A 23820-nucleotide genomic window follows, 5' to 3' on the forward strand; every position below is an offset into this window, starting at 1 on the left:
CACCATTAAAGTTAACTAATAACTAGCTTCCCAAATCTGATACGTTGCATTAAAAGATAACATATTAGATAGTTCCTCCTCAGAACAGAACTGTGCTTTCATTTCAAGAATAAAGTCAAACACAATATAAAGCAGACGTTCAGCCATTTTTATGTAGTACATAAATCACTTATTTAACCTTACAAATCATCTTATTCTGAGATGAGAAAGGCAAAAAATATTTTTAAAAATGGTGTATTTGTCATATTACTCAAATTTTGTAAGACTGTGAATAATGGTTACTTTTGTTACAAAACAGACAACACATTTTCCTTATACCTCCCACCCAAGACTGTGAAAAGCCTTATAAGCAAATTATCATACCTTTCTGATATCCTTCTGGAGAAGTGATTACCTTTGTGGGGAAATGGGAGTTCAAGATCAAACAGGAAGCCTACAGCAGACTGAGAATGAAAATCCATGTGCTGTACAGTACCACAAGGCAGATCTCCTCCATTTCATCCTAAAAGTAATTAAAGATATACAAATCATCAGCTTCATACATTAATGTATTATGTCCATGCTTATCTGAAAAAAAGGAAATTCATCTTTAGTACTAAATAGGAACTGCTTCTCCCATTCCACACACGTTTCTGAGATTGTAAGCATTTTCAATTCCAGTTTGGTACAAAACCCAAGACATCTCTAGCTTTTTTTCCCTGAAAAACTGCAGGGAGGAAGGCTCTGGAATATCTAAAAGTACAGTAAAGATCTTCAGTTTGGACAAAGCAGGACAAGATCCAAGTAATTCTGACAAGGATTACTCTAAGCTCATTTATACAAGAAAGCAAATTCAGACTCCGGTTGGATGTAAACATAAAGAGGAAGAGCTATTTGCAATTAACTTTGTGCAGAGTCATTGAAGAAAGAAGAATTAGCAGTGCTCACAGCATTTATCTAGTTTTAAAGCTGTTGTCCTAAACAGGAAGAGCAGTGTCATAGTCTGGTACATTGTCTGGTGAATGCCTAAAAAACTAGGCTGTAGGATGAATGACTGTCATGAATTTTAAGAATTTCTGAATTCTAGCATGAACATTTCTGTTGAATATGTGGGTACCTGTAAAGTAAGTTTCCACCACCAAAAATAAAAAAAAATAAAAAAAGTCTCTGAGGAACACAGACTATCTGTATAAAAAGTGAGAATGGGAATTGGAGAAACAGAGGTAGGGAAAGATAGAAGTCAAATAGAAACATTTTTGGGCATCAGGTCCCCACTTCATTCCCCATTCCACTACCCAAGTCCGGTCAAAGCCCTCGGAGATCAGTGTTCTGCAGTTTCAGTAGTCAACAAACCACCTCTTGCACAGACTCTCTGGGCCCGTTCTCTCCTTCCCATGAGGATATGATCAATTTTGTTATGTTTTAACTCCTCCAACTTGGTATTCACAAATAAATTTTGTACCCATAACATTGAACTGATGCCAATACATTTTAAGCTACAAGTACGTTCAAAATCAAGCACATTGACTGAGTTATACTGGCAGATAGAGCCAATTCAGCTTCTCCTTTTCTCAGTGACACCCTTCTAGCAAAGGGAATGCTTCAGAAAGGGGAATCTAGCCGATGAACAATATCATCTTTCTCCTTTGTCTTTCAAGTTCTACACACTTTCCAACTTAAAGGCAGACTAATAAAATTAGTGAAGAAATCTCTGAGGAAAGGAAAAAATTAAACAATGTTCTCAAAAGGTCTGTCTCTTCTGATCACTACCATATAATTGTGAATCTGCATACCTTCATTTACTTTGCAGTCTTCAATCTTAGTCCAAGACTAACAAGTGAACATCGGTCAGTGTGAATCTCCGAGGAACAGATTGCTAATTATTTAATTTGAATATTAATTTCAGCTAAGTGGTATATAAAATGGTATTTCCCATGTATACATCTGACTTTAGTCTCTTTCACTATAGAAATGCATGTTAAATTAACTTTCGGGGCAATCTAACAGGGCTATAAATCAAGTTGCTACCGAAGGCTGCAATAAGATGGAGGCAGTAACTGATAAAGAAGCTGTACTCCCATGGACAGGACAATCTTGCCCATACTGATGATCATGTCTATTTCTTTTCCTTCTCAGTTCAGAAAAATCTCAGACCAACCCAAAGAAGACATCCTAATCAGACGCTTGTACATTCCAACATCAGTAACAGTATATGATTTATCCTATCCCTATTGCCATGCCTCAGATCACTTCACAATGCCATATGGAGGTCTTCTGCAGCCAGTTCCCACCAGTGGAGCTCAAAGCAGCACTGCCTAATGAGGAATTCACTTTCTCCCAGCCAACGTTTTTCTCTTCCACTCAGTTGTCAGTACACCATGTACACAAATCCTCCATATGTTAGGGGGGAAGATGGGTTTAAGCACAGTGACACCAGGGATCACAAAGCAACTGCTGTTATTACTTCTGGTGTTGCATCCAGAAAGCAATCACTACAATGCTCAGCTTCTTCATGAGATCTTTCTTTTGGGGGACCACATACAGCAAGCAAAATTTATAGGAAAAATGCATTTATGTTTGAAGTTTTGAAGAGTTAATGTAATGTAAAAACATAGTGTATCTAAACTTCAATATAGGAAAGTATGACTTGATTGGGATGAAATAATAAATAGATCCATCTCCCACCCATTCCCCAAACCAAATTAAATCTTCATCATAATTAGCAATAATAATAATGAATGCACCTGTTATAAGAAATTTTACAATGTTATATTGATGTAGAAAGCTCAACTTCTTAAGAAAACTAAAATTCTTAAGAGAGGTTTTTCTCACAGAGTTCGAACATGTCCCTTGAAATGTGTGTATACAAGTACCCTCCTACATGGAACATCTTCAATTCTTTTGTGACAGCATACATGCTTTGTTGGTCTTATAAAAGGAAATTTGTGAGGTCTTTGGAACATGTAGAGGGTGAGGTGGAGTACAGATTGGGATGGGAAGAATGCATAACTTGGTCACAGAGATTTATATGGCTCTAAAATAAAAGGAACTTTCCCAACAGTCCCCTACACAGTAAGATGCTACAGAGAAACCGCAACCTGTACAGACCTCTGCTTGTCCAATTCCACTGGCAGAATGTCATCTGACTTTCCCTGCTCAGCTACTTTGAGCGTAAAGAGGCCACTAATGAGCTGGACTTCAACAGGGCTGCTGAAGTATCCCTGAAGTTTCTCATATATGTTTATGTACTTGAAGACCTAGGAATTTATCTCAGCTTCTCTGTTTTTGCATAATTACAAAGAACAATAAAATTCTGGCACATTCCAGCAAATCTTGTGTAGTAAACATATAGCTGGACTGGCCTTTACTTCACTAGCAAAAATTGAAGGAGCAATTTGCATGATACATACCTTGGACATGGTTAGTTCAAGCCTTCAACTATCACTTAAAATATATGAAAAGAGCTAACAATTTAACCAACATTTGTTTGCAAACTCAGATCTCATGAAACAGATCTTAGATACCTAATTTTATTAATTGTTTTGTAAACTAGGCCTTCCTGAAACATAGTAGCTCTCTGTAATTATGTAACAAACATATTTCCGCTATCAACAACATATAGATCTGCCTGGGTCTTCCGCAATCAGTCAGAAAAAACTCCACCTATACGGAATCCCTTCTCTCTACACTAATATTGGTCCCCTGGGTACCTGTGATTCTTCAAGGAATTTGAGGATTTTGTTAGAAATTTCTCCAATGTCAGCTAGTCCAGAAAACCTACTCAGGAGTGACACATGGAATAGACCAAAGAAATGGCAATCTACCACTGTCTGTAGAGACAGTAGGTTTGCATTTACTTACTCCACAAAATTGGATTATATAAATCTGATTTAAAAAACACTTACCGGCATTGTCTCAGGAGTCTCTAGGTCTTCACGAAGAGTTTTTTCGGATTTGAAGGCTCTGTAAACTGCTTCTTCATCAGGAGATTTGCTTTCCTCTATGAGGGGGGGTTGGGGGGGGAGATGAAAACTTGGTCTTACTATTTGGTTTTGGGATTTTTTTTTTGCAAGAAAATGTCATTTTTGATCATTTAAAACATCACTTATTTCCAAAATGTAATCTTATAATTGCTTGTTTTGTTTGTATGCCTCCAATACAAAGTGAAGGTTTTAATTAAAGACAGGTGATCTTTTTTATTCATTTGGTAGGGATTTCAATTTTAGAAAAATCAAGTAAAACAAATTCCTCACCTCCCCTATCATCAAAAAAAGAACATCATGTATCTTAAAACTGCAAGAAGTATTACATTATAACAACTCAGCTTTTGACAAATAAACAATTCACAGTAGCAATTATATCAGATGTCATTTTTTCCAAACAATTCTCATTTTTTCCAGAACAACCTTAGAGAGTTAGAGTAGCTTTAAAATGTCTAGCTATTCTAGTATGCTGTAAACCTCTATTTACTAAACCTACATTTATAATAAAAGTTAGTGAATGATTTCTGTGCTCAAAAGATGCTCTGAAAATCCCAGTCCTTTTTACCCAATTTATGCATGACTCAAATATGTAAAATGTATCAGAACTACCAAGATCTTGCTGCCGTAATGAATTTACTCGGACAGTTCTCATGTATTTATGCTTATGAATTAAAAATTATGGTTTCAAAAATGAGAGAACGCACTCAGAAAAGATTTGAGGTATCCCCCAAACTACTCAAACAGTAGTGACTAATAAAAAATTCCCTTATTAAGGGTGAAAGGCTCCAAAATATAAACATCCTGAAGAACATAGTTACACTGTGTGTCCCAGGCAGTAACAAATAAACTTTACCCATAATCGAGAATAGCCAATACTGCAGGATATGATCAGAAATAGCTGGACTGTTGCCCACCCACCTGTGTGCCAGTGCTTGATGCTGTACGCTCTGTTCCTTGAAATAATCTATGGGGGAAAAAAAAAGAAGTCCACACATCTAGACAAGGCTTACCATGGCACAGGATCACTTCAGTGACCTCTGCTTTTTACGTCCACCAGGATTTCTCAATATTATACAAATCCATGAAAACTAGGAACAGAACTACATTTTCAAAGGTCTTTTATTTCTGCATTAAAAATTCATAAGTAATTTTAACTAATTTAGATATAAATATGGTTCTCACTGACTTTAAAGATAAGCCCCATTCATGAGAGCAAAATTCAACCTATGTTATTTTATCAGCATATATATGGATATATCAGAGAAGTTTTTTTGTATGTTTGTATCAGGAAACTAGAGACACTCTTTATAATGTTTTATTAAAAAAATAAAAGGTTGCTTATTTATACAGTTCACTATCTTACAATAATCACAGACATATTTAAGATTCTAATCCTACTACTAACTCCACAAAATTAGTGGGATCCAAATTGGTGCTTTAGATACTTGTACAGAATCTTTCTAACTTCAGCACTGCTCCAGGAGCCCTCACAAGACAGACACTGACTTTACAATCCAGACTCTTCATGGTCTACTACTTCAGAAGTTTACTCAGATAAAAGATCTAGAAAGAATAAAATTTACAGATCATTACTTGCTACCTCTTCCTTAGTATTCAACAGCACTCTCTAAGATTACACTACAATCCCCTGAATTCTTCCGGCCTTTCTCCAATTTATGGCCACTCCCTTCCTTACCATCTGTTTCTGCTAGCTCTAATTTCAGATTATCTGACATTTAAGAAGCACCTGTTCCTATACTAAAGCAAGGACTCTTTTCTTGCTCCTATCTCAAACTGCCTGTGTGTGTCTATTAGTACAGTAATCAAAAGTTAACCTCTTTTTATCTTTGTGAAGGCCAGCACTTACAGCTCTAAGGGTACACCTACATGCCTCTGTATGTCTCCTGACCAGGCTCACAGGCTGTAGAGACTGCTAGCTTGCAAACATGGGGTGCAAGGTGAATGCAATCTCCAGAGATCCCACATAACCAAGGATATCCAGTGGGCGTGCACAGCATCAAGCAGAACCAGCCTGCAGATTACTTGAATTCATCTGTGTGATCAGGTGATGGCAAGGCCATGACAATCATAGCCTCTGTCAGAAATTATTAGTTCAAGTTTGAAAATTACTGAATATGCATCCCTTTTGACTTATTGATTTATGATAAGAAAATTATTAATTAAAAAAATCATATCAATTATTTAATTGAGCATTTGTATTTCACAAATTAGATTTCCTTTAAAATACAAACAGTAAACAGTCTGAGGAAAATCTTACCTTAACCTTATGGAATTTCATTGTAAATACTGAGGCAGGAGAGAAAACCAGTGCTAATCATTCTTGTTTTACACGTACCTTGTAACTGAAGGGCAGGCTGGCTTAGGGAAAACTGGCATAATTTGCTTTGCTTTTGATCAAAAGACAAATATGCCTGAAGCAGTGAGTGCTTGTGATTGTGGCATAATCACTAGATGGCTTTTAAAGGGGAGAAAGGGGCTTTACAGTCCCCTAGGATCTTTGACTACAAATAACTATAAATATATATCAATAAGAGAATGAATATACCACTCTGGAGCAAGCTGATAAATATATAATCTGATACACCTGACAGACATTACTCTCAAGCACTAGTTTAAGCTTTCAGGAAGGATTCTGCCCAGCTGCACATCTAGACAAAGTAAGCTCCTTCCACACTATCTACTTCCCACTCCTGACTCTACAAGCGTACTGGCACACAGCTCTGCAGGCTCTAGCCCCAAGTGACAAGACAATCCCTGTGCTATTTTAGATATTTTGTACATTGTCACTTTTTATAACAACATTTGTAGCTCCATTTGCTCAAATGCAAGTATAAGTGATAATCTTTTCCTGTATAATTTTGCAAACTAACTTAAATTATTCAGAAGTACAGCTGCTGTTGTCTAATCCTTGCTATCTCTTTATATTGCTTTCTCACTATACTTCACAATTTGTTCTCAGAATCTAGCAGCCTAATGAGTGCAAGAAACACCTTCTGTCACGCTAAGAGTAGAATCCTTCCTCTAAAACTGAAAAACTGATGACATTTTCAATATCTCTCAGTATGTTGTAACAACTACTTGCCCATTTATTCCAGAGGCAGGAAGACCCTCTCTGCAGTTAAACATGGTGCATTTGTATGCAAGTCTAAGAAGGTTAGAATATATATATATTTTAAGCACAATAACCTGTGCAAACAAACATATTTCTTGTGGAGCCTGTGTTAGTCAGGAACATATCCTATATAACTCTTAACTAAATAGTTATACATGCATAAAAACATGAAACCCGAATCACGTATATCATGTATACTGAAATCAGACAATACAGTAGCAGTAAATTCTCACTCTCAACAGTCTAATGTTATATTCTATTTTCCCTGGTTGGTGCATTATTACTTACTGAATTAATTACATTATTAGTAAGGCTCAGTAAACAGCTTGAAAATCTGTAAAGAAAAGCTTTTATTAAAAAAACAATTTCATATGATTAAAATTTCCTATTCATCAGAATTCTGACATGTGATTGATATAAAAAGGCTGTTTTACATGTTTTTAAATAATGACTTTTGTAAATGACCTCATACTACTCTCTAAACATCTATTTGTCTCAAAAAAATGCTTCAGCCTTATAAGTGCCTTGATAATATGTCTATGTGAGAAGCAGACTGCTGTTTCTGCATTCAATACATAAAACACAATGAATGCATATGTGCAATATGATATTAAATCTTGGTACACCTCACTCACAGTATTTTTCAATTATTTGTATAGATGCAGTAAACAGATAAAAAGAATGAACTCATTCTTGTTTCTATTCCTTCCACACTTCTCTGTGTGTCAGTATCCCAACTCTTTTCACCTCAGCAGAACTAAACAGAAAATTGCAATGTTACGTTGATTGTCAGAGTCTGCAGATTTGGCAAAGATGATGTGTTTCATTCAATTCTGCTCAGATTCCAGCAGAACCCAGGCAGGTTTCTGGCTGGCTTCTGAGCATCCTGCCTAAAGGGCTGTTGAGAGTCCTGGTCTTCCAGATTCTGCAGTTCTGGGAAACACACCATGTGGACTGCAGCCCTATGGCCTGGGATAGATGTTAAGGCCTCCAGGATCTGGAGCACGCAAACTGTTTCAAAATCAGGGACCCCACAGCTGCCAAGGTCTGTGGCTCTGAAAGCTACAGATGGACTGACCTAGATCCGATGCAAAATTCTCTTTGATAGAGATCTTCCAGATTCGAGAGCAGTTTGCTCTTAAGTGCTACAAACTGAATTTTTAAATATCACACATAAGCACATTTAAAGAATAATTTTCTTAGAGAATAATATTTTGGTGATATAATAACTACTACTGCATTTCATTATTTGACCTTTTTGTGTATGTATTTCATATAGATCACTGCTTATGTTTTCTTTACAGATAAGTTACAATAAGGCTTTACCAAGGAAGGGAAATCCATGCCCTCAGTACCAATACAAAATACACATTTTTCATTAGACTCAGATATTTCTCATTGCATTTTGTATCATGAGAATCGTACCTGTTTTGTGAATTAATCATAGCACTTTAATCACAGGCTTCACAGTTGGACACCAACAGAATTATCTACCAGATTTATAGTATACTTGCTATGTGCAGTTTTGATTCACTAGTCATGAAGTTCTAGTGGAATTAATGGAATCCTACAGAACCAAAATTAAGAGGAAATATGCCTGGACATGTTAGTGACTGCTGAAGGATAAAGGTATAGAAAGGTATACTCCTCAATATATTTCCAAGAAAGCCAATATGAAGCAAAATATAGAATATAACTGAGAATCTTCTTAGAAAGTAAAGCAAAAATCTGCTCCAGAAAAATCATACTGCCTTTAGTTAGAAATCTCTCAGGACTGCAAAGTCTATTTCAAGACTGATTGATTGGTATTATAAACATGTGAACAGAACAGTGGTCAAAAATAGAACGAAATACAGTGACACACACAGTGGGATTTCTAAAACCATGCTTTCCCTCCACACAGAGGGAAAGCAGGACAGAGAAAGGTCACAGCAGGACTTCCAAATTTCCATATTATTACTTCTACATTGGCACTCCTACAACTCCACTGACCGAAAATTACGCCATATTTGTCCTGAATTTGTCAATTTGTTCTCTAATTGTCAATTACAAGATATCACAGGTCAATTAAAGGACTAATTATATTTTTTTTCGTGGTCTGTGCAACTCTCTTTATTGGGAATGCTTAGGTCTCTAAAATGACCTCTAAATCAACTCCAAGTTAGTCCCAATGCATGGAAAATAATGGAAATCACTCCCCTATTCATCAGGATAAAACCATAGCCCCAGAAAAATCCTGAAGGTCTAGGTATACATCATGCACGATAACCAAGCACAAAATATGGAATGGGAAAATCCATCTTTTCAAGTAGTTTCGAGAAAGAAGAGCAGCATTGAAATTAAATTAAACTGAAAATGCAGCAAGAATCGAGAATGTAGTCATACTCACTGTACTATAATTATAAGCTTGCTTAAGCAGAAACGCCTAGACAGAAGAATGTTTAATTAAATAGCGGGTAAGAACAATTCTTCCATTGCACAAGAAAGGGAGAAATGCTAAGTCCGCTGTTAAGCAGATCAGACTGGGCGATCAGGAGTTCCCTATGGCTTTAATATCGATCACACATGAAAGATTTAAAGAAGAGACCTATATCCATTCTAAAACGTTGATCTACCATGCATTCCCAGTGCCATATTGTATCTTCTTTCTTGTACTATGTCACATAGGTGAGAAACAACGTAACTTTTCAGTTCCTTTTCATAACTGCTCAGTATTAGAGCTCAGCCCACCCTTCTGCATACCACCTATGCCTTGACAAGTATTAAAAGCAAAACAGGTAAATTCTGGCAGATTTTCAGAGAGCAAAAAGAGCTGATTCCTATCTATAAGTACCATGAGTTACAACATGCAGCAGGCAGCAGTGGTATGTCATGTACTGACTATGACAGTAGTTCATCTATTGTGACACTCTGGTAATTTTTATAATTTTTTCTTCAGCTTCATGATGAATACATGCTTTAGGTATGTACCTAACCTATTACTCCTGATACTTAGGGAAGGCTGAAAGATCAAAAATCCTGTTATAGACTTACACTGTTGTAGACTATCTTTTCCTCTGCAGTAGCATTTTGTACATAAATGCAATGATGATTAATTTGACAAGTAATTTCAACAGAAAGTCTGAGTTATCTGTACTCCCATCACGCTATGAATCATACTTTGCGGTTTCTTGCTACATACAGCAACTGCCCCACTATTTGCAAAGATTTTTAGTGAGGAAGTGTCTCAGAGGTAACTTAAGAACACAGGTAAGGCCTTTTTTTCCCTACTAGAAACAGTCATAAGTGATTATAAGCATCATAATAAAACTGCCAATGTGGTAGGATTACCCAAATATTCAAAATCTTAATGCTGGAGTCCTCCTCCATCCTGAAAACATCATTCATCCTTAGTATGAAAAAGCTGAGTTACAGAAAGAGAGATCAAACTTCATTAACATGCACATACAATAAGGAAGCAACTAGTATTATTAATAGACTGTTATAACTCTCCTTAGTTATGAAGGTGCCTACATGAAGAAAGCCCAGAATGTTAAGGAATAAGCCCAAAGGAAATTTCAATGTGTCGATTAACTTTTTCTGAAGTTAAGTCTACAGAAGCCTGTGACCACAGTATGACGTGCCGACGTCAGTGATCAACTGGAAAAATAGTAAAATAAAAATTAATTAATATTGAGGGTTTTGTACAGATTTCACATACGTGCTCAGCAGCAACACCTCTTCAAATCTGGCAACCCTCTCTTCTAGAAGACAGGCAGAACTTTAAGTCATATTTGAGCAACCCATATATCCTGAAGGATTCCAAGCCAAGAGCTTTACAGGAGTCCTCTGTTCCACATCATCTGAAGCAGATTCTCTTCTGTAAGCTAGAGAACAATAAAAATAATTGGAATGCAGTACATAATTCTATTAACAATAAAAATACATAATTCTGTTATAAAAAGATCTAGTTCACTGCTTATTGCCGTGTCATTTCCAAGAAGAAGTAAAAACTAGAAATAGTTTATTTTTTTACTAAAGAAAGCATACAGAAAAAAAAGAACTGCTGCGCAAATGCATTTCATTTTTATGTAGTAGTATCTTTTAGCAGAGCCATCCATCAGATATCTTCCTTGTCAAATTTAAAGAATACGGATTTTGTTTGTTTTTTTAAAAACTAAAATTTGCTATGGTGGAGATCAAAGATACACTACCATATCTCATTTAGTAAGAGTTCTAAAACTCCTGAATTAACACATTTCTAAAAGTGACAGTACCTAATTTTATCACATAAACTGACACTACTGGTAACTACAATAGCTTTGCTTTAACTCCGATACTCCTAGATTGGCGACTCCATATTTATTATTCACGGTTCAGTGCGTGCATGGGAGCTGCAGAATGTCAGTGTTTGAGCACAAGCAATGTTTAGCTGCAAACACAGATCATGAACAAGCACAACCCTCCTCTTCCGTTTCCAGAAGTGCTTAACCTAATCAGCTAGTCTGCACACAATGGGTCTGGACTCTTAAAACAGTTGCTCTGTTCAAATTAATTCCTAGTTTGAATATGAAGAATAGTAAGAATAAAAGTTCTTAGGACAGGACGATAAGACAGTATAGTCATCATAAAATGAACATTTACTCATGTATTTGGCTTGTAGAAATTTTACAATACAGCAAATACTACTATAGAAGAATATGATGAATGTGATTACAATTCTAAAAGAAAAACAGGAAGCTGTTTTAATCCATACCCTGCCCCTCACTTCATATATGTGCTGATAATGCAGAGTTCATGTTTTACTGCCCTTGCTGTGCCACAGCTCATTAAACACATCTGCTTCACATGGGCAAAAATACATTAGCCAGAAAGAAAATAAACAATCTGAGGTATGAGCTTAGAGCCAAAAACAAAGGCATTCATGCTCTACATTCAGAACAATGCAAAACAAAAAACATTCATTGCAGATGTTTTAAAAAAATCAGGCATCACTCAAAGACGGTATATTAAGCAATAAAAATCACATGAATTGCTTCAGCCAGGCTGAAGTAACTATTAGCACTTCTGCAGCAGAACAAATTCATGAGTGACAATCTCGTAGTAGGAAATATACATATGTATAAATAGGAAATACACATACTCATTTTAATAGGTTTTCTCATGGTCTGAGTGTCATGCATGACTTCAAGTTCTTTGCAGATGTTGGACCTAAGTCTTGATTCAGATTCTATGGAAATCTCTAAGATATCATCATTGACTTCACGGGCTTCAGCGTGAGACTTTAAATATATACATAGCACAAAAAAAAAGTTGAATGTACTCCACAGATGGCACTGTATGGATTATATTCCTGCAAAACATTTGCTGTTTACTGTTTCAGGATTGTTAGAGTTGAGAAAAAATGTAATCCAGAAAGCCAGAAATATATAGTTTTGTATTTTAAGAAATGTTCTTACATTTCCTAATGCACAATGTACATTTAGGAAATGTAACCACAAACAATCAATATTTTTTTCCTCTTTTTCACTCCTGTCTTTCATAGTCTGAGATCTCCTCACATTTCTGACTCGCATGTCCATGTCATTCCATTTCCAAGTCTATTCTGCCATAGTTTTATATTTTTGCATACAAATCTTTGTAAATTCGCGAGGCAGAATGGACAGTGTTTCTCAAGACTGTATTTATTTAGAACCCACTAATGAGGCAACATTCAGTCTCTTTCATTGCAAGTAATTGTTATTAGCCTTAATGCATTTGTTTATTAAAAAATGGGAGTTAAAGGGGAAATTTTCTATTACATCAGTCAGCATTGGACTAGGTACGATTTAAGTAAATCTGACCAGATGTATAATAATATCTAATTAGATGGCTAAAATTACCTGTTAATGATTTAAGACATTTAAATTTAAGACAAATTTAGTTTTCAAAGGTAATGTAAGTTTTTCTTCATATCTCTCATATTAAATACTGAATTCAGTTTTCCTTTTTTTAAAGTTAGTTTCTAGAAAGTCTCATATTTCAGTTTTTATAAAGTTTTTACAATGCTTATTTTGAAGGCACTGCAATCTTTGCTATTTTTTCTTTACATTACAGAAATATTTATGTGGTAGATTTTTACTAAAATTTTAATTTAGGTGAGAGATGACTAAGCTAGGAATTCATCAAACACAGAATTTCTGCTTATTTTCCCATACTACACATGGATTTTCCAGATGGTGCCATAGCTTAGGTATTTTACTTTATTTACACTTGCTTGAGAAAGATGTTTTGTTCATGAGCTTATTCATGTGTTGCTATTCTTCTGTTATTACTATAGTATGGTGTTATTTTAAACATGATAATGAGGTTAATGTAAACATTATTGAAAGAGATGCAGTTTTTACAACGATTAAAACCTCAGGGTAAAAAATAGAAACATTTCTTGAGCCCTCTAGTGTTTGAAATTAAGTCTCAAAAGTCTTGGGAAATAACTGGCTCATCAAAATTATTTTTTGGAGGTAAGTAACTTGAATAGATACTACCAAAAACTTCCTGTCACTCTACCGGATTAATAATATACCTATAGTTCATTATCACTGGCAACCCAACTGATGTTGAGCACCTTTCACAGCTGACAAATATATTTTTAAAGATACCGTACTGACCCTGGCATATTATTTTTCTCCAGTCATTACAAAAATGTTATTATTTTAGTACCAGAATAAATTATTTTTGTCTATTTAAAGATTAGATTCTGTTAGAATAATTTAGGAATTAATTTTTAGATGACAGCTTTCACTAAAGTACATAGGTATATTAAAGAAGAAAGAATCAAAGTAACAGACAGCATAAGAAAATATTTCCTTGAGGAAATTGTCCTCTTTCCTAAAATATTAGTCTGAATCCTTCATGCATGACCAGAACTTAAATTTTCAAATGGAGCAGACTACATTATACATAGATCTCAGTAAAATAAAACATTAACCAATATAATACAACAAAAATAAACATGTACTCAAGTGTGAACACTTCCAGTGTCCCAATCTCAACAAAAAATACGTTATTACTTTTATGAAGGGTGTCAGTTCACACATCAACTGTCCTGTTCTTCATACTTACCCTATCCATTTTCTGCCCTGTAGCTTGGCCATGATCTTGTTATATTTATCTGCTTATTCACCCCAAATGCCTTTACACCAACAGAATATAATAAGTGCTAGTACAGAATGTTATGAGTACTCAGCAAAAATTATTTGACTTATTAACAATACAAGACAGACAGGATCTAGTCGATAAACATTGAGTATAATTCAGGTCAGATCAGTATTTTTACACCAATCTAAGCTTATAACAACTAACTTTATGCTATTTAGCAAGGCTTTATGTGACAGATAATGGGAAGAATTAATAATATGGTATCAGAACACACAAGATACAATATTGTTAGAACACCATATGTAATGTTTAACAGCTTGAGATGGTTTGGAATCCTGAAGATTTTATAAAAATACTACAGTAGTTAGAAGATCAGATGTATTCCTTATAAATCAAACTTCTTTGCAAGTACACAAATTTTAACTCCCATTGATTTTGCTGACATTCATATCTGTGAAATTTGACCTGAGGTCTCAGGTAGGACAAAATAGTAGCTACAAAGTGCTATATAAAACTTAACTACCACAACAAACTCTTTTTTTTTTTTTTTTTTTTTTTTTTAAACTTTTTAAGCCCTCTTTGCCCAAGTAACAAAGCCAAAGTTTTTCAAGATCATTCAGTTTGGGGTGTTCAACTTCAGGCACTTTGAAAGAGCCCAGTTCACACTGGACCCTTCAAGTGGAGAACTTGAAATCTGAAAATAGTATCTGTTAAAGTAACTCAGACACAGTTATTAGAAAATAAATTTAAAACATTAGAACAGTGTTTTTAAAGCATTTCTTTTCCTACTTATAGCATTATAGCTTTCTTCATCAATATAAATGACACACACAACTCTGTGGACATATTAGGTGTGTATAACACTTTCAGGAATCCAGTATTTCTGTACCATAATTAAAAATCCTGAACACTGTAAGAGTGCTCAACCGGTTCTGAAAAACTGATGCCTATGCCTTCATGTTTGTAGATCAGCTGTGCACGTTGTAGAGGTACTGATAGACATCTGTAAGCAGATGAGAAAGAAAATAGGCAGCTGACTAGACAACAATGAGAGAAAACCTAAAACGTTGTTATTCATGCCTCCAGATTTTTTTTAATGAACCAAACTTTTGTTTGTCTCCTGAAACTCATATTGTAATTGACAACTACAAGGCCTTCTCAAGACATACAAACTCATCAACGGCCAGCTCATTGCTAAGAAACTCATTTCACAACAACTTATTAAGACATAACCTTTAAGTGTGTGAGAAAACAATATGCAATCAAACATGCAACACAAATATCTATGAAGCTAGAAGAAGTATTAGGATTACTGCAGCTTTCTGCAACTGAATCTAAGCATATGGTGGTATAATGGAGCATGAATTTACAGCAACAGAGATGTACGATATAGATTAAAGCTTCATCTGTGAGAACATACTGCACAGCAAAAAACAACAATTATTGTGTTTTCTGCTTTACAGAGTAATGAGCAACAAATACTCTTTTGTAGAACTAGGGCTCCCTCTGCTGCTAACGTGAAACTAAAAAGAACCTCACTTTAAATCCACTAAAAAACGTGCTCCTCAAATACACACTGATTTTAAATTTAGGGAGGTTTAAGCATGCTTGACAGGTGATTTGGATGGATGCATGATTTGAAGTTACAATTGATGGGCTCACGTTACCCATATGGGGCATGCAGTGTGGAAAGCTCCACTAAAGGAAAACTAATTTCTTTCTACTAATTTTTTCTGCATTCACTGCAGAAGTTCTTAATTGAAATCATTAATGAAACAAACACTGGACACTTTTTATTATTTTTAACAACAAGGCTAGAAATATTTGTTAATATTTCTATAGAAACTTCTCTTTTTAGGAAGTTATGACTTATCTACCCTTGTAGAATAGCTTCTGGTGTTTGTAGGGTTGGGGTTTTTTTGGTTAAATAAAATTTAAAAGTGTGATGAACCAAGTACAGCTTTTAACAAGAATGTGCAACTCCAACCAACATTAAAAGCCGTATTTGGGATGCCCACATCACTCTTTTAGCAAGACTGAAGCTGTCAAGTGCGTGTTTCTGTAAGAGTCACCTGGAGCTGGTATTAGAGCAGCCTCGCACCAGCTCAGAGGAAGGCTCGTACCCGCTGTCGGCTTTCCCCGCCGCTGTGCTCCAGAGGGGCCGCGGCTCGCCACTGAGGTGGAGGAAGCAGCGTCGCGTCGTTCTTTTTCCTGCAGTCCCGATGGCCAGCTCTGACTCGAACTTGGAATAAGCGGCTGTAGCATGGTAAGTTACTTCTTGCGGAGTCATGACTGATCGGAGCTTGTGGAAATATCAGTCAAGATCGCACACGTGGACAGCATAATCGAGGGCTTTTTTGGGTAAATTCGGGAGGCATCAGTGCAGTGCAAACAAACTCAACTCAGTGGGCATGAGAATGGCAGTAAGCTACGAGGACAGAGGAAAACGGACGTACCAGGGTAACCCTCTTTCCCCAGTCTAGGAGCAGCTCGCCCTGCAGAGCGCACAGGCTCCGCACTGTGTCCTCGGGGAAACTCGGCCTGGAAGCCGCAGGCCCGGCCCGGCCCGAGGCGGCCTCCCTGCGCAGCGGCTGCGCCAGCTCCTCTCAAAAAGAGGTGATTTCCCCGCTTTCTCCTCAGAGCGTCACCGCTGCTGCAGCTGCGACCACCCCTCTGGAGAAACTACACTGCCCGCGGCTTACGAGCCTGGGCACCGCGGCAGGGAAGCGGCAGCCCCAGCCGGAGGGCCGCGGCGCACGCTGCCGGGCGGCGAGGGGCCCCTGCTCGGTGCGGGGCCCGCAGAGCGCGGCCGCGGCACCCGGACTGGGGCAGGGCGGCCGCGGCACCAGCGAGAAGCAGCTCCCCCGCGCGGCCGGGGCGGCCCAAGCGCGGGAAGGCTGCCGCGGCCACCGGCGGCTGAGGAGAGCTGGGCACCAGCGTGGCGGCCGCACGACAGCCGCTGACAGCCGCCTGCGTGTTCGCTCAGCCCGCGGCCGACGGGAGAGCGGCGCCACACGGCACTGCTGCGCCATGAGGCGAGGCGAGGCCACAGCCGCCGCCACCCTGCGCCCCGCCCCTCCCGCGCGCCCGATTGCTACCCTCGGCGCTCGATTAGCAACACCTGGCGCGGCGGCGCAGGCGCAGTGGGCGGCGCCCGACTGCGGCTGCGCCAGCCGCCCGCAACCATGGCGGACGAGGAGCTGGAGGTGCTGCGGCAGCAGCGCCTGGCCGAGCTGCAGGCCAAGCACGGGGTAAGGCGCGGCGGCCGCCGCCCCGGTCGAGCCCCGCCCCTGACTCGGGCCCCCTCGGCGTCGGGGGCGGCTGGGCCTGTTCCTCCGCCCGGGCCTGTGCGTTGTAACGGGCGCTTCCAGCGAAGCCTGGGGAAGCGCACGGCGAAGCGGGCGGGGGCCGCTCTGGGGGGGCGCTGCCGCGGCGGCGGGGGAGCGGCGGCCCCGGCTGCCGCTGCGGGGCCCGGACCTGCCGGCTGCGGCCCGGCGGTTCAGCGCATAAGCGCTGCCCGGCCCTTCCCCGCGCCGCCCGCGGTCCTGCAGAGCGCCGTCATCGCTCCCCTCGTTCGTGTTTTAGAGCCGGAGCTTTCCCGTTTCCTCCCTTGTTCCTGGGGGGGAATCTGTTCCCCGCTTTTGATGGGCCTTGTTGTCTCTCTCTGTGGTTTTCTTATTCTGCTGTTATGCTTCGAAGTGTTGCCCAGAAAATTTGAGTTCCAGATACAGCATAGAGTTCAGCTTGCTTAGTTCTTTTTTTCTTTTCTTTTCTTTTTTTTTCGCTACAGCTGCCAATTTTAATCCCAAAATACCATGTTAGGATTATGTTTTCTTGTGTATCAGTAAATATGAAGTGTGGTGTTGCATTTTATCTGTCGCTTGCTGACTTTAGCAGGATTAATGCCGTTGGCTGTTTCTGGGCCTCAGGAAAGCTTGTTCCCCTAGATCTAAGGAGGAGACCTCATATGTCCAATCCTGTGGCAGTCTGTGGATAAATGCAGTAGCACTAGTCATTGCACTAGCTTATGTTACTGTAACATAAGGAGAGCAACCACTAGTATCGCATGTTTACTTGCTAGGGCAGCCAATTTTTATTTTTCAGGATCTAGTCCGTGGTCAGGCAGGTTTGGTTTATGTTAATCTCTGCTGGAATGTTTAAATTTACAGTCATTTGTGGAATGTTTCTGGATGACGATAATTATTTATCCTGTTCTTACTTTCTAGGATCCTTCTGGTGATCCAGCACAACAAGAAGCAAAACAGAGGTATAAATGGGAGCTTTTTTTTTTATATAGTGTTCTAAATCTATTAGCTTTGAGCTTTGTACTAACTGTTTTGATGATTTAATCTCTCTGGAATACTCAAATGAACTTTTGTTGCTGTTGGAAAAGACACCAATAAACTGAAAAGTTAAAGATTTGATCCAAGGGCAACTAACATCTGTTTTTTGAGTGGTCCAAGTGTGACTTCCATGCCATGATTATATTGAATATTCTACAATATCTCTATTTGCTTGTATGTCAGGCAGCCTGAATCCTGACTATGGAAAACAACAGGAGCTGCTCATTTTTACTTTGGGTTTCAGCTGAGTGTGATAATCTCAAGATCCTTAGGGATATAATGGGATGCTTTTGGGAGTCATGGTCACTCCCACCTGTCATCTGCTTCTTGAGCTCGGGAACCTTGGCTTTTCAGGGTTAGCAAGTGTTGGTCGTAAGAAAATCCTGATACGTGGTTTGGAAGGCTGACTATTCTTGCTGTAGCTTATTCCCAAAGCCGAACTCCCAATGCCAAAGTTGTTGGGAGTTTTTTCTGAGTGAGGTTTGGTCTGTTAGTGCTATGGGAATGTGCTGTCCTATTTGATCTGATTTTTCTGGGGTTTCTATTGCAGTTAAAAATTTGAAACAAAATGCTTGATGTCAGAGCTTAGTTGTGGAAACATCTAGTATTTGCACTAAGTAGAAATTAAAAAAAATAATAACAAAAAGCCAGACTTCTGCAGGAACTTGAGATGAGAGCACATAGTCAGTTTGTTAATTGAAATACATAAATTCTGTTTTTGCAAACTGTTAAGTCAAATGTTGTAAGTATGTGAAGACTTACTGAAAAATGCTAAATAAATACCAATTTCTGGTTGAGTCTTGCAATTGCATGGCTATTCCTTATGCCTACTCTAAAAAACACTGCTGTTGGTGAAGCTCCACATGGAACTGAATGCAGAATCTTTAGAGTGGATAGCATGTGTCTTTCTAGCAAGATGTAACAGTAAACTTTAATAAGCTATAAGTAGTAAACTCCATCTTGATTTTTTTTTTTGAAGATTGTCAGTTACTTAACCCCATCCTCCAAATATGTAGAGCTACCCATGACAGAAAATGCTATGAAAGAAATTATGTAAATGTAGGGTTGGAAGGTACCTCAAAAGTCACTTATAGGAATTGAAAGTCTTCTGTAAACTTAGCTGTTTTGTGCATATTATTTTAGGCACTTGATATCTCACTTCTAATGTGTAACTAATTTTTCTAACGTGTAACTAACTTTTCATTACAGGGAAGCAGAGATAAGAAATACTATTTTAGCTCAAGTTCTAGATCAAGCAGCTCGTGCACGATGTAAGTTAAGATTCAGGTTACTTTTTAATTAAAAATTCTCTTCTACTATACCTCTGTGCTGCTTAAATCAGACACTTAGGTGGCTGTATAGAGGGCGGACTAGAAAAATACTGTAATTGATGGGAAGGTAGAACTATTACAGCTTTTCAAGCAATAATATCAGTGATTGGTCGGGATGGGGTTAGCTGACATCTCAATGTTTTTAATCAAATGCTTTCTTGAATTAATAATGATAATCACAGTGAGAGGAAAAATAGTTATTGGAAACATATTTAGAATGAAGGTGACAATGAACAAGACAGTTTTATAGTGGCATTTGTCAGGTTTTTTAGTACTGGTGAAGGCATTCATTTTAAAATAAAATGAACAAAGCCTATTTTTTGTTGCAGTAAGTAATTTGGCACTTGTGAAACCAGATAAAGCAAAAGCAGTGGAGAATTATCTTATACAGATGGCAAGATTTGGACAGCTACCTGGAAAGGTGAGTTATATTTCTCTACTTCTCTCTTTCTCATATTTATTCATTTTCAAACCTAATGCCCTCAAAAAAGCGTATTTGATGTTTTCAGTATCTGTAAATTACTTAACTGGAAGAGATGGTTGAGACTTTCTAAATACTATATACTATACAATTCTATCAGCCAAACACCTTTTATATGAAGGGAAAGTGTTACTCAGTTATTTGATACTAAGCATCTCTCAGAACGTGTTTATGTGGCTTTTGTTCTGCTCTCCTAGGTGTCAGAACAGGGTTTGATAGAAATACTTGAAAAAGTGAGTCAGCAAACAGAAAAGAAAACAACAGTAAAGGTAAGCTTCACTTCATAAATACAACTTCAATTTGTTTAAAAAATAGGAAATATAATCCGATATGAAAAGAAATGAGTAGAAAAGTGGCTTGTATTGCACCATTTCAGTTAATCAGAAAGCAAGTTCTACACTTATCACCCTCTTCCCCATGCTGATAAGTATTGGGATTTAGTTACAGCTGTCCAAATCAGTAGATAATTTGCAGATATTATCACTGGGATATCGGGGTTCTGTTGCGAGACAAACAAGGAGAGCAGTCTAAACAGCAGACAGTCACAGTAGTGCACTGACCACTAAAAAGTGCTTTTGGCTATGGTAAGTAGAAAATAGTGCTATAGCTAGCTATAGCTAGTGCTATTAACTGCTTTTCTGTTACAGTTCTACTAGTAGGCTCATGTGAATCTCCAAACTATATTATTGAGAAATGTCTGAAATTCTTCATTGGGTAGATACCTGCCCAATGGTGAAGATACCGTCCTCTAAAAATGTAGGAAACAACAGAGGTGTTCATAGTTCTGCAGCATAATTCAGGCCCTTGAAATTCTGTGTGCACAGACTCTATCCTTATTACAGAAGTGAGTTTCAAGAAAAGTGCCTGTGAGTGATCTTAAAGAGGCTGAGGGGATGTAGATGGTAATGCTTAGATTGTACCAAGTCAGACAAAAGACTTGTCATGGACTGTATCCTGCATCTAGCATTTTGCCAGAAGCAAATATTGGGGAAGGAAGATGAGAACAAGGCAAGGAAAATATGACCTCTGCCAATGAGATTATTTCAGGTAGACTAGTTATGTAATGCATTGTACTGGGGGAGGGTATTACAACAGGAGGAAATCTTCTGCTCCTGTATAAGCTGCAGTAATTCATGCTGTTAGAAGGTACTGAGAATTTTGTACTTAATGTCAAAAATATAGAGTTTCAAAGGCTTGCTCTATGTTGGATTTACTATGACCCTTGTATTTTCATTTCATATATTTCATTTTAGTTCAACAGAAGAAAAGTACTGGATTCTGATGAAGAGGATGATTATTAAATACACTGTAAGACTGTCTGCCAAACAACTTGCCTGGAAAAAAGGCAATATACTGTATCAGGCAGAATGAAAGATCTGAAAATGTTTACGTTTCTTTACCTTTATATATATTAAAAAAAAAGCCAACAAATGAACTTGTCTTGTAAAATAAATCTGAGAAGGGGATTTTATAACTTAAATTTTTGCGGTATAAGAGGCCTGAGCAGTGTGAGGGTTCCCCGCTGCTTCCTTAGCATGAATGTTTTGTTGCCCCTTACTCAGTGTGTAAGCTATGCTTTCAGCACATGCACACCCTTAACTTGCTCCTATTGGAGATACCGTAACATGAGGAGTCAAAGTACAAAGTTGGGAACAACTAGAAGTTTAAAGACTTACCTCCAAGTCTAAATCACGGAAGTTCATTTAGAAACAAGATTTCCTGAGTCCATGAAGGAATCCTATCTGGCAGCTCACTGGCTCTCGAGTCTTTACTGGAAATTGACAAAAATAAAGTGTTTTGGTATCAAAGTACTGATGATTGGAGTTTGGAGCGGAGGATTTCTTTTCAGGTAGTCTGTGTAATGAAATTACAACCAGCATGTAACGGAACTGTTCCCCATGAAATAACCAAGTTATCTCAAAACAAAGCAAGTTAAAGTATAGTGTGCAATACAGCACTGTTCAAAAACTTGGTATCATATGTTCTTTAAACTACCTCCATTTTTATCAAATGGCTGGAGTGTTTCTTATTTTGAAAAAAAGACAGTTTTCCTAAAATCTCTACAACTTCTGCATGCATAAAATAAAACTGAACTTGTGCTATACCTTTATTCAAAAATAAGATTATGGAAATACATCGGATAAATACTGTAATGTTGTGTTGATAAACCTTCTACCACCAGAAGAACCCTTTTCTGACATCACTTGAGAAGTGTGTATGATCCCAAATGCAATGTTTTGGGGACAGAATAAAGTTTGGGGACAGAATAAAGTTGTTTAAAGTGACCAGGAGTGGGTGCTTTTTTTCACATTGTGTGAATGTGGCTAAAAATTTTATTAAGTTCTGCTATCAACAATGTAAGCTTTATTGCCTTCTTGGAAGGCTGTTCCAAAATCTCAGTTGTAAAGACAAGAAATAACACCTTTAATTTATCTTAATTTCTACCTTTTGGAGATTTACTAGATTGTACAGTAACATTTTGCAGACAGTTCATAATAGTGTTCTGAAGTTGACTTAGCATAGTTGCAATACAAATAGCTGGGGGAACTTTCCAGGGGTACTTCCTTCAAATACTATTCCATTTTAGCCTTTTGTCATGGTACCTTAGAAAATTAAGGTATTTTGTAATGATAGGCTTGGTTAAGCATGTCAAGGGAATTGTGCAAACTATTTCATTTACCTAAATCATTTGTTAGGCAGTACCCTCTAGTAGGATTATAGTGAAACTGTTCAGGATTTAAGTGCTTTCTTATACATATATATCCAAAATGCCTGGAAATATAACTTTATCCTAGACTGAACACAGTTTTATAAACAAGCATGATTTGGTCATTAAAGTAGTCTCAGGTTCACAAGAACAGCTGATACTGTAATACAGAAGAAAATTCAAGTTCATTCTAATACAAATATATACTTTTTTCTTTAAAACACTACATTAACAAATACTGGTTGGATATTTAAATATAATTTTTGTTGGAAACTACATTAGGCAATATGCACTAGGTTTGCATTAAATTACTTCAGTAAGCTACTTTTTTTCCCCCTATAAGTCTCATTTTTCTTTCAGAAAAAAGAAATTTCAAAGACAAGCATTAGTTTAACACTGTAAAATACATCAGGAATGCTTTTCCTAACTTGCCCAACTCCTCCTATAATTTTAGTTGTGCTTAATGTGCCACACTTACACACAGTTTCAGTGGTGTCCATGTTACCTACTGACAGAAGAGCAGCAAATAGACATGGGGATATATTTTAGACTGTTAATGTACTGTGAGTGTACAACTCCCCGCTTTAAAAAAAAAAGCCATTATAAGATGACTAGAACTTCAGAGCTTCCTCTGGTAGGTGCGTGAGCATCCCAGTAGAGAGGGCAGATGAACAGTCCTCTAGTTAAATAGTCTGTAAATTTTAAAAATAAAATCTACCAATTATATAATAATTCACATCAAGGCTG

At 37.7% G+C, this 23820-nt stretch overlaps 1 protein-coding gene and 1 long non-coding RNA gene across 2 annotated transcripts; one reads left to right on the forward strand and one right to left on the reverse strand.

Annotated features, from left to right (window-relative positions):
- Window positions 1–250: 250 nt before the first annotated feature.
- Window positions 251–17318, reverse strand: LOC135329779 (uncharacterized). The gene is made up of 4 exons (XR_010391444.1): window positions 16335–17318; window positions 10796–10961; window positions 3885–3979; window positions 251–502 (listed from the first exon to the last, which is right to left on the reverse strand). It is a non-coding gene; the product is annotated as an uncharacterized LOC135329779 (long non-coding RNA).
- On the forward strand, window positions 17309–22651 carry PDCD5 (programmed cell death 5). The gene is made up of 6 exons (XM_026109522.2): window positions 17309–17462; window positions 18438–18478; window positions 19764–19825; window positions 20215–20306; window positions 20564–20635; window positions 21620–22651. Exons 1-6 carry the CDS (start codon window positions 17397–17399, stop codon window positions 21665–21667), a joined length of 381 nt encoding a protein of 126 aa, XP_025965307.1. The 5' UTR covers window positions 17309–17396; the 3' UTR covers window positions 21668–22651.
- Window positions 22652–23820: the final 1169 nt, after the last annotated feature.

This window comes from Dromaius novaehollandiae, chromosome 13 (genome assembly GCF_036370855.1).
Source record: "Dromaius novaehollandiae isolate bDroNov1 chromosome 13, bDroNov1.hap1, whole genome shotgun sequence".
Lineage (NCBI taxonomy): Eukaryota > Metazoa > Chordata > Aves > Casuariiformes > Dromaiidae > Dromaius > Dromaius novaehollandiae.

What these genes read in the sequence shown, in the direction of transcription:
- PDCD5 (XM_026109522.2), top strand. Translation starts at nt 17,397, where the DNA reads ATGGCGGACGAGGAGCTGGAGGTGCTGCGGCAGCAGCGCCTGGCCGAG. An exon ending in TCAAGCAGCTCGTGCACGAT is followed by an intron (nt 19,826 to 20,214) that starts GTAAGTTAAGAT and finishes TTTTTGTTGCAG; the next exon opens with TAAGTAATTTGGCACTTGTG. An exon ending in AAAAGAAAACAACAGTAAAG is followed by an intron (nt 20,636 to 21,619) that starts GTAAGCTTCACT and finishes ATTTCATTTTAG; the next exon opens with TTCAACAGAAGAAAAGTACT.